The sequence below is a fragment of the Sugiyamaella lignohabitans genome, chromosome A (assembly GCF_001640025.1).
Source record: "Sugiyamaella lignohabitans strain CBS 10342 chromosome A, complete sequence".
Lineage (NCBI taxonomy): Eukaryota > Fungi > Ascomycota > Dipodascomycetes > Dipodascales > Trichomonascaceae > Sugiyamaella > Sugiyamaella lignohabitans.
This window is the reverse complement of record NC_031672.1, coordinates 1,498,423-1,517,145: the sequence shown is the minus strand read 5'-3', so window position 1 is coordinate 1,517,145 and position 18,723 is coordinate 1,498,423. Positions and strand designations below refer to the sequence as shown.

Genomic DNA, 18,723 nt, shown 5'->3' with positions numbered 1-18,723 from the left:
ACGGGGTCTGGGGCGGAGCCCCAGCCGCCAGAGGCAGGTTCACGAGAATACAAACATTAACAAGTTAAATATAGTTTAAACAGTTTTCGATGACGGTGACGTTGGTCACGACCTCGAGGGTGCCGTTGCGGCCGACTTTTCGCGCGTACTGTTGGCGGCGGTCGAGGGGGAGTTTGATATAGCGGCTGATGACGTCGTAGTCGAGGAGCGAGCGGCCGGAGGAGGTCATTTGGAGGTTGGTGACCAGCTCGCTGCCGTGAGCTCGGTGCATTCGCGGGTTCAGACAGGCCGTATGGTCGTCTTTGTCGATGATTTGCTGCTGGATCACGTACAGAGCTCGGTACGACGCTTCAGATAACGGCAGAACTGTCGCGATTGTTCCGTCGTCAGCAGCACAGAGTGGCACTAATGTCACGTCTTTGCGAACGTCGTTGATAGGTGCTGATACCATGGACGAGAAGTGCTTGCCGGTGAAGAACTCGGACCGTCGAATCAGTTTTTGGCCAGAGAGCGAGCTGGGGTCGTCGGGATCGTATTGCAACAGGTGCAGTCTTCTGTCCCGGTCAGCGACAATCGCGTATAGTGAACCATTGCTGTAGATAAACTCCGAGCTGGTGGCTTCCAGCTGGCGGAAGTCTTTACTGATGGTCGACATACGATATGGTTCTTGTCCAAAGCCGGCGATGATGGTGTTTCGCATCGCATCCGTCAACAGAAGCAGGTTTTTCACCTTGGCTACGGAAGAAACGTAGATTCCCAGATCCATGAATGCTACTGGAATAATAGACTTGTCTTCTTGGATGTTTCGGACCACCACTTTCTGTCCTTGTGATACCAACAGATGTCCATTCACTTCACACACAGCCGTCACGGCTCCTTTTGTGGCTTCGTTGCCAACTTCTTTCAATTTGTGATTTGTCTCGGGTCGACCTGGTTCTGGAACAACGTCGATACAATCATAAACATAAAATACACCCTTGGCAGCAAGATCCTCTCCTCTCAAAAATGAAGTTCCAAATGCAATATACTCTTTACTCAGTTTTTGTCTCTCAGAAACTTCTAATTTAACAGCTTTCATAGCCAGGATCACCTCGTTTTCTGCCAGATCAAACTCGTCAATCACAGTCCATGTCAGTGGTGACACCATTTTAACACTGCTTTGGAATGATTTTGCAGCAGGGAAGCCCTCAACTAGACCTTGGAGTGGTACATCGTCGGCATCTAGTGCATTGTATGGAATGGGTTTACAAGTGGATACTACGTAAACTTGAGCTGTTGAGTGGTAACACAGATTAGTCACACTTTGACCAAGAAGAACTCGTTGAACAGGCCATGCATTTTCATAATCAATGGTATCTGACAGGGTCGCAATACGTAGAATGCTCTGGTCATCCACGTAAGCAAATCCATTTTCCACAGATTCGGTGTTAAATAAAGTGAATCCCCAGCATGGCGTTCCAATGAATGGATGTATACGCACAGGGTTATGAGATCCTTTCAGAATCACTTGTGGACTGTCTCCTGTAACAACAATGGCAGAAAGTCCTCTATTACCGAAATTGCCGACTACCTCAAGCGTCACATCCACCACGTCTTCAGCTACTAATGGTGCCGAAAGAGCCTCGACTTTCATGAAATTTAGGTTGTCTCCATCTAGCAATGCTTTATACACCACCAGCTCACCACTTGTCGTGAGTATAACGAGATAATCTTCTCGTTCTACTAATAAGTCTCCCAAGCTGGCAATAGCTGCCTGCTGAATAGATACTTTCTCAGATGGCGATGTTGAATTGGTCGACTCGTCATCTCCTGGAACAGTAGCCTGAATATAGTTGGCGAGTTGTGAAAATTCTGTATAACGCGAATATCCACCCTGTCCATCTAATTTGGAAATCTATATAAAGTTAGTACCAGTTTCTTTGTATATCAAACCAATTCTCAAGAGAAGCCTTAAGTGATTTTACTTACAATAACAGCATCACTATTGTCAACGAACACAGCCAGATGCCGTGAGGTTGAACTTCCTGTGTCTTTGCCCGAAACCGATTCACTGTCGCGCTTGCGCTTCTTTCTTGTCGGTCCCGAGTTAGTCTGGAATTTGATCCCTGTTAACGACGAAGTGCCTACATATCCCGATTTCAGACTCGACGAGAAAAGCTCGGAATGAAGTTCCACCTGTTCAAATGTGACAGCGCCAGATTGGTCTTTTTGGTTCAACTGCAAGACATTTGTACCTTCCGCCGTGATAAGTGTGATATATGGATCACAAAAGGAGCATTTAATAATTGGTGAGCTCTCAATGTTGTAACTGCCGACACGGGCAAAAGTCGAGTCATATGCTGAAATCCCCTGCTCGCGTACTTGGACAACTACAAGCCCATTTAACAAGACACTGGCACCGATTGTTCGACTAAGTACCAATTCTGTATCGTCTGTGATATTGGCAAACTCTTCACCAATTCGATACAGAACAGATGCGTCGTTTGTGGTAGCCAGCACGTAACTATCAAGCACAGTCACTCCCACACCTTCAGCAACCACCCGGCTTCGAGGTGCCAGGGCCCAAACACCAATAAGAGGCGTCTCACCACTGTTAAGATTCAGATCGCTAACGATTTTAGGACGAATGGTCTTCTGGAATACACTTAATCCACCAGTAGGACCAGATCCTGTAGCTGCAACGAGGTCGTATAGATAGTCTGCAGGCTCTGTGTATTTGATGTATTTGTCAGTAGTTGGCTGACCAACGACAATTTCAGTTATTGGTCCATATGTTCGAAGAGTATCATCAATGGAGAGATGAATGGGCGCACTACTACTGGCACGAGCTGACGAAGAAATCTGAACTGCTTTCTTGTGTTTCGTGGCCTGACTGGCTCCACCACCGTAAATATCATCGTATTCATCGTCATACATTTCCTCATCAACATCGTCTTTTGTAGCTGGTTTGTCAGTCGACTCAGCAGCAGGCGCTTGAGCCTTCTGTTCGCTGTCACCACCCTCTTCTTTTTCATCTTCATTATCTTCAGCATAGAGGTCGTCATCGTCGATATCATCCTCAACAGCCACCGATGCAGTTACATTATTCGATGCTGGAACTGCAGTGGTGGTAGAGTGTGTAGATTTCTTGTCAGTGGATCCAGAAGTTCCACTCATACTAACAGTAGTAGCAACTACAGCATCCTCATATGCCTCGTCCTTCTCAGTGTGTTTCCAGGTAAGCAAGGTCGAGTCACCAGTAGCACTGGCAATGAAAATGTGATTTTTATCATACGATGTACCAGCAGTTGGAGTGATGCCGGCAGTCTCCACGCCAGGCTCATCACTCACTACTGGCCTCAATCTCAAAGCCTGCACCTTTCTGCTCTCAAGGAAAAACTTGAGTGAATACTTTGCACCACTCTGTAACACCACTAAAACATCAGTTGACGTCTCAAGGGCGATAACAGTGCATCCTTCTAAAGTCAAATCTTGAAGCTCAGCTGACTGATCGAAAAAGGCCTGACTCATCTTCGTGACAAGTTTAGAAAATTGATTCACAGCAAGACCAGTCACTTTGCCAGATGAGTCGATATGAATCAAGTGGTTAGCACCGACCAGAAGCGATCCTCCAACAGGAGCCGGTAAGGGAATAACCTGATCGATATCATATGGCAAACTATCAATCGAAATAATAGCAGTAGAAGATCTGTTCTGAAGATCTAGAGATAATACCAAGTACTGTACAGTGTCCTTGTGCAAAGGAGCAGTAGGAGCCCACGTTTCAACTGGCTCGTAGATAATAGCCATAGTAGGCTCTCTATATTCATAAAGAAATGCAATGTCAATGATATTGGCGATTTTTTCGTCCAATCTCGAAGCATGTACCAGGAAACTGGGGAAATAAATAGGTGGAAAGTCAGAAGAAGACGACTGAGCAGCCGTTAAAAGGCGGCCATTGGCCGTGGTTCCAGGAACTGCAGCACCAGGAATCACTGCTCCATCTGATCCAGTGTGTTTCCCATTGATTCCATTAGCACTTCTAAAATCGTCTAAATCTTCTTCTTTTGTAAACGGCAGAAAAGCCATTTGATCTTTTTGATATAATAAACATAGACATGACGAAAACGGGTCGACAATAAACGTCGATGGGAAATTAGGGTCCACAAAATGGTAAGCCTGGTGTTCAGGAAGTACAGAACTAGCAGAATCCATAATCGCACTAGCAGCACGAGATGATTGTGAAGTAAATCCGGGTCTCAACCCAGCGGGTCCTTTTTGATTCTGTTCATTTTCAGCCCGATCACCACCGCTTCTCTGGCCTGGAGCAGTACCAAAAGGCAGCTGCTTTTCGTAAAAGTGAACACTAATGGGAGTGAGAGTATGTAACAGACTATCCCATTGTAAAATAACCATCTTGGCATACCTAAAACTGATTACCACAGCATCACATTCTGAAGATGCCACAGTCCGTACTTTATTAATATCAGTGACGAATCCGTCTAAAGGCCATTCTTCTACCAAAACCAGTTTCGACTTGTTTTCTAATTTATCAGACTCACCCTCCGGCTGAAGAGTAGCCACCTCGGTCACAAACGAATCAGGACCAGTCAGCATATTCTCTTCAGCAGCCGATTCAGGATCTTCATCCTCGTTCATACGTGAATCAGTGCCATTGCCATTCTCTTTAATACCCACACCATTAGCATCAATCGTAGCAGATATACAAGAACTACCATCGTCACTCGTCGAAACAACACTCGTCTTATATAATTGCAACAAACTATTGCCTCTTACAACGAGCAACTCATTTCTACCACCGCCAGTGAAAGATCCTGAAACCACATGGCTGACAACCGACGGAGGAACCAGCTGTTTATATACGTGCATCGAGCCTAACTACCACAAAAACACAACAAGCCACTTCCAAACAAACAAACAAACAACCACACACTAGCAACCAGCAATCGAACCAATTCACAAAAAACAAACGGAAAAACCAATCGACCAAAACCAGTGAATCCAACTTTCCAGCATCTCTGCATATCGCTAAATATCAACATGCAGCCGCACCTCTCGCTCGGGGGGGGGGGGGGGGTCTGCCTCCGGCGGCTGGGGCTCCGCCCCAGACCCTAGTTGTGCTCCGCTTCGCGGAGCGGCTGGGACCGTGGAGGAACCGACTCGAGCGAAGCGAGAGGAGCCACGGGGTCTGGGGCGGAGCCCCAGCCGCCGGAGGCAGACCCCCGCCCGCGCGGATACAAGCATACTCCGAGGAGAAACTTGACCCGGAGCAAGGCCCCGGGCTAGGTGTGGAGGCGGATACAGGGATGAGGGCCATGTGCATATTTCACACGAAGAGAGAGGGTCTGGAGAAGAGCATCGATATATGCAAGTGGTCGGAAGAATTTAGGGACCAATCAGGGGATTTTCCAGGGTCCAGAATTGCAATTGACGTTTGATCTGAGAACAGAAGCACCGGTGGACTTGGAATTCAGGTGCTAGGAATCGAACAGACCGCAGAAATGCCTAAATCAAAGACCAATGGCGCTGTTGTCAGTGGCAGCAGTGGATCAGGGTCGCCGGCTGGTAATGGCCGTCAGAGCTCGCCAGTTCCTGGAAAACCAGCAGTTTTAGGGAAATCCGGGTCTTCCGGTAGCAGCAGCAGCAATGGCAAGTCTTCAGCTGCTTCGTTAGCAGCATCCGTGACCTATGCCGTCACTTTATTAGCATATTTCTGGTACACTTTGACCCAGGGAACTCTAGTGACCGATCCAGTACGAACTCTGACTGAGACTACTCTGGCTCTGGTGCTCATTCAAATTGTTTACTGTGCAGCAGGACTCGACGACCAGTCTGGACTCCACTCAACTTCGACCAAATCCAAACAACCCAAGACTGATTCTGGAATCTCCAGTAGAATCTCTGTAAGTGCTCTACTTTCACAACTGGAATCAATTATTTTTACTAACAAATTACAGACGGCCATTTTGGCGACTATTCTCAGTCTGGCGATGTCAGTTCTGGTATTCGGACTCCTGATTCTGTTCGGAGCTCCTGTCACTTCACACATTCCCGAGACGTTTCTGTGTGCCGTTCACATCTCGATCCTGTCAGTGCAACCGCTCGTGTTTGTATATAAACTGGACTCCAAGATCTGGAAAGACATTGTCTCGGTCAAACTACCACTGAATGGCGTCTATGGAGCATCCGTCGGCACGTGGCTCGGAGCGTGGCTCGGCGCTGTCCCCATTCCTCTTGACTGGGACCGACCCTGGCAACGCTGGCCCGTCACCATCGTGGCCGGAGCCTACTTCGGCACCGCCCTCGGCACCCTCATCGGCGCTCTCTACCGCCAGATTAGACACTAGCCACAACCTCCCTGTAAAATACATCTGTAACACTTGAAACGGGTGCTGCCTCCGGCGGCTGGGGCTCCGCCCCAGACCCTGGTTGTGCTCCGCTTCGCGGAGCTGCTGGGACTGTCGCGTGACGACTCGAGCGTAGCGAGAGGAGCTACGGGGTCTGGGGCAGAGTCCCAGCCGCCGGAGGCACGAAGGGGAGAAAGAAATAAATAGTTTAAGAGGTTCGTCCGTACTTGTTTTCGAGACGGCGAAGCAGTTGGAGACGTGCGACGTAGAGTTTCCAGCGGGTGAGTGCGTCTTCGTTGCGAGCAGCGGTTTCTTTTTCGCGTTTGGTTTCTTGGTCCTGACGCCAGGCGTCGAGAAGGATTTCGGCAGAGTTGACGGGGACGATACCTCCGTCGATGTCGGGTTTGGCAAACCGGGACTGGAATTTGAACCCGACAACGGCAGGTACAAAATCAATGCCGAGCTTTTTGGCGATGCGTCCGAGTCCCTGGTACCGAAGATGCACTGTTCCTTTGGGGACCATGTTCGGGGTAAAGATTTCGACCCGGCCGAACTCGTTTCGCGGAATGGGTTGTCCTTCGATCACTTCTGGTGGGACGTATTCCATCGTTTGTTCGTATGAATACAGTCCTTGCTCGACAACTTCAGGGTTATCCCCGTATTTGATGCTCGTTTCTAGTTTTCTCTTGCCGTTTCTTGTAGACGGCTTGGCTTTTTCTATAATCATAGGCTTTTCTCCTGGCTTGATAACTCGGCCCTCTTTATACCAGGCTGCTTGAGGTCGGCAGTTTACAACATCTTTTTGATGATATACAATTTCAGTTCGTGTGCCTTTGGCACTTTTAATGTCGAATTTATGAACGGGTTTTGCTCCAGGTCGTAATGTCTGGCTTTTGTACAGTTTGCTGTGGAGCACTAGCGTCGGATGTGATTTATAAGCTGAGAGAACGTTGGGATAACTGGGTTCAGTTGACTCACTGCCGTTTTCGGTACTCGATTTCGCTGCTATCCATTTTCTCATTTGAGCGTCTTCAGCTCGCAGTTTATCTGATTTCTTGTTCAGAGCTCGAGCCATGAGCCAGACTGAACGCAGATAAAGTAGGTATGCGACGTCTTTAAACGAGGACGCTGCCATGGGTCGTACCAGAGACGTGGCTGTAAGAGTGATGATTTGTGGAACTGTCTTGCTGCTCATATATTTAGGAGTCAGATCACGACAGTTTGAATCGTCTTCGTACGCAACAACATAATACATCTTCTGACTTCCAGCATATGGACCCTGTGGTTCAAACTGTGCAGGCTTCTCAGCAGCATATTTGCCGTTTAACAAATCTTCATAATCCGGAAACGGCAGAATCATTGGATCTATGGCAATATAACTCTGCAGCCGAGGATCGTATATTTCACACCAGAAAATGGGATACGCCAGATTGCTGTCTATGACCCTCTGGTGTTCTCCAACATCGTCTGGCGTCGCACCTCGACTCATGCTTTTTCTACTAGAACCCGTCTTTCTCTTTCTACCGTCTTTATCAGGAACAAATTGTTCTCGTTTATGAAGTGAATACCCCAGCAATGGAGGTGAAAATACCAATCTCGTTTCGACACCCAGACTGCGTAAAATACATGCAAACACCTGTGCCCCGAGATCTCTAGACCCTTTTAAAGTCACAGCTGTATTATAAAAATCTTCAAAATCAGTGAACTGTTCTCGTTCTGAACATTTCAAAATAAATTCTTCTGAATCCAGAGCTCCTGTACTACCATCAGTATTATCTCCCTGCTGATAGTATCCGTGCACAGTCAGTCCTGGTTTCGTAATCTCGAACTGTTTGCGGAAATACAACGCCAGCTTCGTCACCAGCACTGCCAAGTTATCGATAACCTCGTCCGGTTTGCGAATATTCTTACCGCTATCAACGTGTTTAGCATGCTTTCTAAATGCCGACCTCAGCGGTTTTGGAAGTTTCTCTTTTAATGTTTTCTGCAATTTAGAATCGTTTATCCACTCGTTCCTCACTGACCCATGATGCAGCAAAGCCTGAACATGAAGCACATGAGTCGTCAAACGAATAACCTTTTCCCGATTCGCTGCCTCGACTTTTCTCCTCCTTTCTTCTCTCTCTGCTGAAACTGGATCTTCTTCGGGCTGGGGATCAATCTTGGTCGAAATTTCGATCTTCTCAGCCACCTTCAGCTCCGGAACTTCTCCCTGTTGCAGGTCCACATCCGCCCAATCAATATCGTCGTCGCTGTCTTCGTCACTGCTGGAGTCTTCTGGGGGGTCGCCTTTGCCTCCGGCGGCTGGGGCACTGCCCCAGACCCCGTTGTGCTCGCTTCGCGAGCTTTCTGAGGCGGACGAGTTGCCGTCTGAGGACGGGCTCAGCATCCGCTCGAGCGCCTGCTCATTGTCGACGACTGTTGCAGCAGGTGCCGGGCTCTCTGGCTTTATTCGTTTGCTCTTTGTCTCGACAGCCGATACCGTTTGACGTCGTTTGGCCATCTTACATTGAAGAAGTTGAGAATCGAATCTGATTTAGGTCCGCATGATAATTTAGCCATCTGCAGGGATCCAGATGCACGATAAGCCGTGCTCCCCTGAGTTTCCCCTAAAAAGACACACCCCTCGAACCGCCGAAAGTTAATTTTATATTCCATAAAAATTCCACTCGCTCCCCACGCCGCTCGCGAAGCGAGCACAACGGGGTCTGGGGCAGCGCCCCAGCCGCCGGAGGCACAAACACGACCCCTAGCAAAATCAATTATGGTCTCTATCTAGTTTAACGTTGAGGAAGGTGGACAGGATTCCGAGGTCGTACAGCACCTTGAGGGCTCCGCCAATGACGAAACACAGCCATTGCATGTCCATGCCGGTGAGGTGGCCCGTGAAGGTGGGACCGATCATTTGAGCCAGTGTTTTGACGACATTGACCCAGCCCATGACGGCAGTACGCTCGCTCTTGAGCACCACCGAAGACAGAAACGTTTGTCTGGGTGCCACATCCATGGTACAAGTACTGGCTCTAATAATCATGATAAGGAGTGCGCCATGAACAGTATTGGGGTATGGAACGAACATTTGAAGTATTGACGATGGCAAGTGAGTGACTACCATGGTGATCAGAGGACCCAGTCGTTTCGAAATGGACGAGCCGAGAAGCGAACCAACACAGCTGACCAGGCCAGTGGTGAAGAAAATGGATCCTAGGAAACTTTCAGAAATACCGAATTTACGGGAGATGTAGTAACTGGTCCACGAGCTATTAGTCATAGACGAACCCAGTGCATCAACCGCAAACAAACAAGAGAGAAGAAAGACGATCTTCTTCGACTCGTGGGATAAATGTGGCATAAGACGTGACAACAGACCCTGGCTTTTGACCGGAGCAGCGTTTTGAGCTGGCTGGCCAGAACCTTGCAAAAGAGCATCGGTCTCGGCACTACCCACATTAGGAGCTCTATTATCAACAGCTTTAGCAGCAACAACTGCGTCTTGAGCCTTTTTATCGTCAGGATGGAGTTCAACATTTTTAGTCAACAAAACAGTGAACAGCAACTTTAACGCTCCACAGACTGAATAAAACACATAAATACCCTTGTACGACTCAACAGGACTAAACGAGTACTGGTCCTGTAACAGTCTAATCAAATAGCCACCAGAAATAGATCCAATAGCACCACCCAAGCCTCCAAGAACAGTGCTCCAAGCATACACATCAGCACGGCTTTCTAACGAGACCAGTTGAGCCAAACACGATTCTTCAACAGCCCTAAAAGGACCGATTTCACCGCCTGAGGGAGAAATGACACCGATAATAGCAGCTATCAAGAGAACATAGAAATTATTTGATAAAACAAAAACGATTCCTGAAAGGGTCATCATCAAAGCACCACCTGTAAGAACATTCCGACGACCCAATCTATCGGCATATAACGTCAAAACGAACGATAAAAACACATCTCCAAACAGAGTCAACGACATAAAAATACCCACCAACGTTTCAGTGATTCCAATAGATTTGAAATATAAAACCAGAATAATCGAAGTCTGGCCAAACGCAACCAATCGAACGAATCTCATCAACAGCAGCAAATGGACATCGAAGCTGGTATTATACATAGTCGTCAGGCCGAGCTCGTTAGCCAGCGCCTTAAAAGGCCTCACTAAAGGGTGCGAATTATCCCTAGTCATCATAAACGCATACTCTAACCACGAACTCACAGACCGACTGAAATCTCCTGACAAACTATTAAGTCTGTCAACCACCCTCGATAGCACAGCCTCTCTTGCTATCTATTGACGATTTTTTTTCAGCCCGTACCGTGTCGATCTCCGCCGTCAACGGGCTCCGATAATGCACCGGAGATCAGGGTCCACGAACCCCCCATTTCTGCCTCCGGCGGTTGGGGCTCCGCCCCAGACCCCGTGGCTCCTGCTTCGCAGGAGAGGGCGAGGGGAGTGGACTCGCGAAGGGGGTGTTTACAATTTGCGAAAACAACTCCCCGAGCCGCGAACCCCTGAATTTTCCAGATCCCCTGACGCCCGACTCGAGCGAAGCGAGAGGAGCAGCGGGGTCTGGGGCGGAGCCCCAGCCGCCGGAGGCAGGCCGGGAGACCCCAGAAAGTGCGGGAAATGGTCATTTAATGTCCTAGCTAGTGTGGAGTGTACACATGAGAGCAGCGGGAGCAGAGGAGACGCATCTCGGAGCAGATGAATTTGGCGATGAACTCGCCGTAGCCGCAGTTTTCGCAGACGATGCTGTTGGGGTCGTCGGTGGGCGGTTTGGAGGGTGTTGTTTCGGTGCTCAGAGGTGAATGAGAGGGCAGAGGTGGTGATACGGGGATGGGAGCTGCGAGTGTTTCGACGTGGGGCTCGCTGTGAGTGGTGCTGGTGCTGGTGCTGGTGCTGTTCCGGTGCACGTTTGTGGTTCCGGTGTTCAGGTCAGTCAGTTTCTGACGGCTGTTCGAGCTTCGAAGGGTGTGAACGCTGCTGGAACCAGGACTCACCGGTCGCATTCGTGGACTGTTGAGTCCAGAAAGTGCGTTGGCAGACGGTCGTATTAAGTAACTATCGTCTCTTGACGATGACCGACTTTGTATTAACGAACCAGCTCTCGACCGGCCTCTCTCAAAAGCTGATGATGTGTCGCTGTAGCCAACAGTTAGTGGTCGGGGACTGCCGGTAATTGATGAACCGCCGTTAGCAGAACGAGCGGTCTTGGATCTGTACGCAGACAGAGACTCACGCCAAGAATGCGATGGACTGAGTGCTATTCCGCTGTACCGTTTTTTTTGTGCTTGAGTCGCTTCTAACAGAACTCGACGAGGTCCATAAGCACAATCCTGTCTGAAAATCTTGATAATACCATTGCGATCAGCTGTGACCATAATGTTTCCTGCTCGATGTAGAGATTTGCGACTGGTTCGCAGGGGTGGGTATTTATGTTCGCTGAGTGGCACACTGTCGTCATTAGTGGCTGTTGGCGCTTCTTTTGTTGTCGTTTCGTTGGAGTCGTTAGCTTCGTAACTGGGTGTGGATGCTTTTAATTGGACCGGTGGAGGGTCACATATGTCATAGATAGGATCACAGCTGGCAGCGAGGATTTGCCTTGTTAGAGTCGGGGCAAAGATTGCTACTGTGACCATGGATTTGTTGGAATGGAAATATTCGTATTCCTGACGTTCTTTCTTTTTACCGGTTCGTTCGTATAAATCGTTCTCGTCAATCGACCAGATATATGTCCTAGAGTCTTCACTGCCAGTGATTATGTGCCTGCCGTCATCTGAGAAGGTGGCACTGATTTGCGTCTGTTCATTTTCATGGCCCTTGAATTTGATTTCCATCGACCCATCGTGTAAATTATACAGTCGAAGTCGACTGTCATTGGTCGATATCAGCAGTTTAATGTCGTTGTCGAATTGAACGTATCGGCTGGAGTATCGCTTTTGTGGTACAACTTGGAAAACCTCTATACCGGTGATTTTAGATCCTTTAGAGTTGCGTCCTCTGGTACTTCGTACACGGATTTCTCTCTTCTTACGTAGCTTTTCCGTCTCGTAGAATAAACATTGTCCTCCAAAACATCCCACAATAACCGTGTTCCCGTCGGGAGAAAATGCTGTGGCAGTAATATAAGTCGGTGCATCGCGTTCATATGCTATTTCTTTGTCGGGAATAGACCACAGTCTGACTTTACAGTCGAGAGAGCCGGAAATGAAAAAACGATCGTCTTTTGGATGGAATTTGATAGATGTCACAAAATCAGAATGCGAGAATGAACACAAACATTCCTGTTTGTCGATATGCCATAGACGAACTGTCTTATCCATAGATGAAGATAACAAAAAATTATTTTTGCTCCAACTGAGATCCAAAACATCGGCAGTGTGTCCGTAAAACTCCCGGACAGGTTTGGTCTTGAACACTGGAGCATATGCAGCTGTATTGTGACGGCGTTTGAATCCGCCTTTAGACTTGAATGGGGAATTGGTATGCTGGTGGTCTTCCGAGTCGCTAGAGTCGGGATATGTAGCAAAGGTAGCTGCAGACGAGCCAGTAAAACTGCCGGATTTTTCTCTTCCTCCTCGATCATGGTCTCGATCTTGAGGAGTAGAAATCACCTCCCATACTCTCACCACTCTATCTTCACCAGCCACAGCCAGAAATCGTCCGTCATTACTGAATTTCGCTGACCAAATAGCGTTTTTCGACGTTGAACGACGACCGTTGCTCATTTTCTCTGTTCGACAACCACGACTACTTTGACTTCCATTCGTACCCCCACTACCAATATCACCACTGACACTGTTATTCGTGCTAGTATTAGCACTGGCATCGTCGTGATCTTGATCACAGTAAGGAGGCCGTAACTCCTGAGCCAGAAAAACTCGATTAAATTCTCGATTCTTCTTGCGATGTGCTCTTACATGGACATATTTTGGAGGTACTGGTGTGTTGGGAATATACCCGACCACATCGGCCTTCCAGGCTTCATCACGGCCTGCCTGGCCATAATCCAGTTCGTCGTCTGTAGTAGGTCTTCCCGACGATTTTCTCAGCAACGAGAAGAATCCGCCATTCGCACTGCCGCCACTACTAGCGATATTACCGTTATTTGCGACACTGCTAACAGTACTAGCCAGAGTATTCATAGAAACAGACCGAGAGAACCCCTGTCCGGCACTAGTACCTGTACCAGCACCTCCAGAACCACTTCCTCCAGTCCCATTTCCAGTACCAATGACATGGCCATGGAGACCGAAATTGATGCTGTGACTATGAGGAATATGAGATTCGTTCTCAGAGGACCCGTCTGGAACGGCACTGTTGTCCTGATTCGCAGCACCTGTACCACTCTCTCTAGCGTTTCCAGTTCCAGCGGTTGAACCTAGCACAGCAATAAAGCCCGAACCACCGTTATTAGCACCTCCAACTCCACTTCCAACCATTGGACCTGTCGAAGCAGATCCAACTGCCTGAGCACGCTGTAATATCACATCCGTCAACGGATCGAGAGAAGTAGCCGAGCCCGTAGAACCAGCACCAGCACCAGCACCAGCTGTCACAGATCCCGAATTCTCGCTACTAACACGAACCTTGGGTCTGGACGAGCTCTGTCGCAGCGGACCTAGAGTATCACCAGACTCCTGCGATGCCAGCAGGTCCGACGAAGCAGTCTGTCTATGAACGGGACTCTGAGGCCGTGGCACCGGCAAATCCACACCTGAACTCTTCACCAACGGCGTCGAACTCGCAGACAACCCAGTCAACGTAGCCCGCGGCGACACCCTCGGGGTGGCCACAAACGAATCATTCCCTATCGAACTGGTCGACCCTACACCCCACGTTAGTACTCTGACGCCCTGCTGCCTCCGGCGGCTGGGGCTCCGCCCCAGACCCTGGTTGCTCCTGCTTCGCAGGAGATTTTTGGCGGGGACTGGAGCGGAAACGACTCGAGCGAAGCGAGAGGAGCAACCAGGGTCTGGGGCGGAGCCCCAGCCGCCGGAGGCAGTCCCCGGTGAAGACACTTACTTTTCGGCAGAGCGACGACGTCCGGTTCCGGGCTGGCGGTGTCGGTGATGCTGTCGAACAGTTTGAACGACGGCAGCCAGCTGAACACACCCATTTGTCACGGTTTGTGTGAGCAGGACTCCGGTGAATCTGGTGCTGACGAGCGCGCCGCAAATCACCTGGCGGGCGGGCTTATAGTTTAAGGTTTGGTTTGTCTTGGCAGCAGGCGCTGCTGGCGGTGGCTCGTTGGGATGGCGGTCGATTGGCAGTTTGGCCAGTCCGAGAGGCTCTTACGCCCAGATCAGCAACTGCTCCACCGCTCAAAAAACTGTTTTTCAGAAATGTGGGCAGGCCAGAGCCCTTCCAGAACCAGTTCCAGAAACAGCAAACGGGGTTGTTTCACACGAGCCAGTCGACAGTTTTCAGACCCGCCAAAAAATTAATACCAAAACCCAGAAAATATTTAGGTCGCTAACCCCTGATTTTAAAGTGCCAGATCACGCTTCAGCGCTGGCGGGACTAGGGTGGTAGACTTAGGTCTCTGGTAACACTTCCCAGATCAGATCAGATCGGATCAGACCAGGTTCAAATTAGTCGAATGAGGAGTTGAAGAAACACCGTCAATGGCGAACCAGATCCAAAACTACGCCTGGCAGAGATCCGATCCAGGTCTCTAGGTAGTTAGCGAAGCAGACAATGAGATCCAATCGTAGTAGCTGTTTTTATATAATTCCACGAAAATGTCTACTTCTACGTCCACCAGAATCTCAATCTGTAATTTGTAATGTACAGGTCAGTACCTTCAGTTCAGTTCCAAAGTCACTTCAGATCAAACCTGTTCAGTAAGTTCAAATCAGTCCAGTTGTATTATGTCAGTTCTGTCAATTCAATCTGTTCCATTCAGTCAATCAATCATTCAATTCAGTCAATTCAATTCAGTTGTCTGTCTGTCACTTTTATGCCTTCTATAATGCCTGCAATCACTACGTATCAGATGTAATCCACAATAACGACAAGTACGAAAACGACACCAGTTCGCGTTCACGCTAATAATAAATCAATCAGCTATAGTAATAATAATAATAATTATAATTTCCGTGCAGATCGGGCATACAATCGGCAACCACAAATGTGCCGGAGAAGCACCACCGTTATATAGTAATACTTTTTTTTGCCAAGAAACAACGCAAACACTCTTGACAGAAAACAATTACGTCAACTGGAATAACAACTCAACCAGCGTCGTTATTTAAGAGATACCCTTGTAACCTCGTGCTTATCTTAAAACCAACAAAAGTCGAGCAATTGACATGCAATCCCGGGTTTTTTATGTTTCCGGACTACTCCACCAGTCTCGGTATGCCGCCTCCTGTCAACTGGTCTGTAATATTTTGTTTTCTTTTCAGGGACTCACTGCTCTGTTATTATAATGTCCAGCCAGTTTTTTTTATATTTATATGCACAAACCATGCAGTGTTTGGGTCGACCTGCTGCGTCTGGTGCTGCTCCCAAATGCATCCTGCATCGTCGATATTTGACTATTTTTACTAAACCACGCCTCTCCGGCGTGCCTGCTAAGCCCGATGACATAGCGGCCTCATCGACTCAAACGGGTCGAAGGGGTACTGCGTTGGGGACGGAGTTTGCCTCCGGCGGCTGGGGCTCCGCCCCAGACCCTGGTTGTGCTCGCTTCGCGAGCGGTCTTGGAGGTTCGGGGTTCGTGGGGTGGTGGGGCATGGGAGGGGCAGGAGGGGTGGGAGTGGATTGGTGAGGGGCCTAAGGGGAGAGGCGCGAGGAGAGGGAGGGGTATGGTCGACATTCTGGGGGTTTTCAGGGGATATGAAGGAGGTGGGGGTTTGCCATGTCGCTGCTATTTTTTACTCTTTAAATTGGATGTAAATTATTACTTGAAGAGGGCTGTAATAGGATGGACAGGGTTCTAACAAGAAGCGGCTGTGTTTGAGCTTAATTAATCCTTATTCAGTAAGATGAAAATCCAAACCAAAAATAAACATATCTCTGACGGGCAGACTGCATCGATGTCGACGAGCTCGAGCTCGAGCTCGAGCTCGTGCTGCCGGGTCTATCATTGAACCGCTCTCCGGAACATGTGTCCACCGTCACTGCTTACCACCCTTCATAAACGGCGGTCGGACCGATAAGACCACCCGAACCGGACTCAATGTACCCTATAATCCCGTGGATGCACACTCTCACCACCCGCACCATGCAACCATCGCACCCCAGCGAAATCGACTCGAGCGAAGCGAGAGGAGCCACGGGGTCTGGGGCGGAGCCCCAGCCGCCGGAGGCACAACGCGACCCCCTGTGAGTTGAGTGTGAGTCACTGAGAGATGATCTCAGCCGCCTGAGCTGTCACTGCTGCTTGTTGACGGTTGTTAGTTCTGAGTCTAATTTATAGACTATTTGTTTATTTATTAGATCCGCTTATCTAAGCACTACGCCCTGTTCTTCAACTGGCAATGACTGGCAGCGCTAGTGGAGTTGCGACCGGAAACGTCCTCGCCCATCGAGTGGCAACTGCATCATCCAGGGGCGAAAAGTCTGTTTCCACAAACAGACAGCAAATTCGCTGTACAGCGCTGATTCCAGTAAATGTCTATCCTGGCAATGGTAGTGGAGCTGCACCCCAGTCCACTGCGATAAAAATAGGGGTCCAATTCTCTCCCACTATACTTACGACACCAACGGCTGCCTCCGGTGACTGGGGCTCCGCCTCAGACCCTGTGGCTCCTCTCGCTCCGCTCGAGTCGTTACGGCTCCGGGCACTTTCCACCCGAAGGGTTGCTGCCTCCGGCGGCTGGGGCTTTGCCCGAGACCCCGTAGCTCCTCTTGCTTCGCTCAAGTCGTTTCTTCCGCGGTCAGCTCTCGTACAAGGTGATTTGTGCCTCCGGCGGCTGGGGCTCTGCCCCAGACCCCGCAGCTCCTCTCGCTTCGCTCGAGTCGTTACGTCCACAGTCCCAGCAGCTCGCGAAGCGAGCACCACCAGGTCCGGGCAGAGCCCGGCCACCGAAGGCACAAACACCCCCCCCCATTACTAACTCGCTGGCACTGAATATAGAGGGAAGTGTGGGACCGGTCGAGATGTTTTAATTCCGCCTCTGGGGCGTCAGACATATTCAGCAAAATCAGGGGTAGTGGCATGCATGAGGGGCATGAGGGGTCAATGAGGGGGTACTTGGGGGGTGGTCAGGGCGTAGTACCCGAGACATCAGCAGTCACAAAATATCACAGTTTAATGGTATCGGTATTTTATGATAAATTGAGAAGTTGACTTGTGCAATAGGTTCGTAGATAAACCAAGATGAGGGCTTGGAAGCTTGGCAAGCTGTGTGGTGACATCAGCGTCGTAAGACTGTCTAGGCACTCATGCTCCCTCTACATACAGCCTGTGGTAGGAACTGGGAATATATATATAATTTAATGGATATTCGGAGTTTAATTACGGCAGATTCAGGTTTTAAAAGTCTATAGCAGATACGCAACAGTGTCCCAGCTCAGGAACTCAAAGCACGGAACGGCCGAATAAGCCACATCTCTCTCGTTATCCGCTCTACAGCCCGGCCAACGCCCGACTCGAGCGAAGCGAGAGGAGCAGCGGGGTCTGGGGCGGAGCCCCAGCCGCCGGAGGCAGAACCCCAGCCTGCCAAACTCCCGTTCCGCACTGATTCCGCACTCGCTGCAGCGGCACCCAGGGCAGGCCAGTTCGTGATAAGTGTGTATATAAGCAGTCTAGAGCCGCCAAGAGAGTTGGTTGATAGTGGTAGTTTTGGCGCGACCGATTTTTGTAGCAGCTGATTTTAGCGTGAGTGGTAGAAAGTGAGGTGATGTGCAACTTTCACAGACCCTGAGCAGCAGTTACCGAGCTTAACGAGATATACGGCGCACGGTAAGTAGGATGCGAGGTGCCTGGTTGAGCGGGACAGACAGGCCAGTAGCATCTCTCAACAACGGGTGGTGTTGGGGCCAGGTCCGTAGCGAACGAACCGGCAATTGACTGACAGGTGCCAGATATAAGGAGCACAGAGCGCTGCTGACGAGATTATTTATTTGCAGATACCGATTGTTACAAGGAATAGAATACAAAAGGTAAGACAGGTAGCTCTCCCGCAATACTCTAGGGGTACTACAGAAGCGGAAACCGGGGTGTGCCTCCGGCGGCTGGGGCTCCGCCCCAGACCCTGGTTGCTCCTGCTTCGCAGGAGTTTTTTTCTCCTACCGGCCGGTCCGACTCGAGCGGAGCGAGAGGAGCAACCAGGGTCTGGGGCGGAGCCCCAGCCGCCGGAGGCAGTCCCCCCCCCAGCCCCCAGGATGGGTGCCACGACGGGTAAAGAGACCTTGGCA

At 49.6% G+C, this 18,723-nt stretch overlaps 6 protein-coding genes across 6 annotated transcripts; 1 reads left to right on the top strand and 5 right to left on the bottom strand.

The window, feature by feature from the left end:
• Nucleotides 1-64: 64 nt before the first annotated feature.
• CFT1 (Cft1p) lies at nt 65-1,633 on the bottom strand (the record flags this gene model as incomplete). The annotated part of the gene is made up of 1 exon (XM_018881874.1): nt 65-1,633. One exon carries the CDS (start codon nt 1,631-1,633, stop codon nt 65-67), a length of 1,569 nt encoding a protein of 522 aa, XP_018734706.1.
• Nucleotides 1,634-1,950: 317 nt separating this feature from the next.
• CFT1 (Cft1p) lies at nt 1,951-4,869 on the bottom strand (the record flags this gene model as incomplete). Its single annotated transcript, XM_018881863.1, has 1 exon — nt 1,951-4,869. The coding sequence occupies one exon, from the start codon at nt 4,867-4,869 to the stop codon at nt 1,951-1,953; it is 2,919 nt and encodes a 972-aa protein (XP_018734705.1).
• A 632-nt stretch (nt 4,870-5,501) lies between these two features.
• Nucleotides 5,502-6,347, top strand: GPI11 (Gpi11p; the record flags this gene model as incomplete). Its single annotated transcript, XM_018881852.1, has 1 exon — nt 5,502-6,347. One exon carries the CDS (start codon nt 5,502-5,504, stop codon nt 6,345-6,347), a length of 846 nt encoding a protein of 281 aa, XP_018734704.1.
• A 208-nt stretch (nt 6,348-6,555) lies between these two features.
• Nucleotides 6,556-8,850, bottom strand: RAD4 (Rad4p; the record flags this gene model as incomplete). The annotated part of the gene is made up of 1 exon (XM_018881841.1): nt 6,556-8,850. The coding sequence occupies one exon, from the start codon at nt 8,848-8,850 to the stop codon at nt 6,556-6,558; it is 2,295 nt and encodes a 764-aa protein (XP_018734703.1).
• Nucleotides 8,851-9,105: 255 nt separating this feature from the next.
• Nucleotides 9,106-10,428, bottom strand: AWJ20_474 (uncharacterized protein; the record flags this gene model as incomplete). Its single annotated transcript, XM_018881830.1, has 1 exon — nt 9,106-10,428. The coding sequence occupies one exon, from the start codon at nt 10,426-10,428 to the stop codon at nt 9,106-9,108; it is 1,323 nt and encodes a 440-aa protein (XP_018734702.1).
• Nucleotides 10,429-11,000: 572 nt separating this feature from the next.
• AWJ20_473 (uncharacterized protein) lies at nt 11,001-14,473 on the bottom strand (the record flags this gene model as incomplete). The annotated part of the gene is made up of 2 exons (XM_018881819.1): nt 11,001-14,182; nt 14,380-14,473. The coding sequence occupies 2 exons, from the start codon at nt 14,471-14,473 to the stop codon at nt 11,001-11,003; spliced, it is 3,276 nt and encodes a 1,091-aa protein (XP_018734701.1).
• Nucleotides 14,474-18,723: the final 4,250 nt, after the last annotated feature.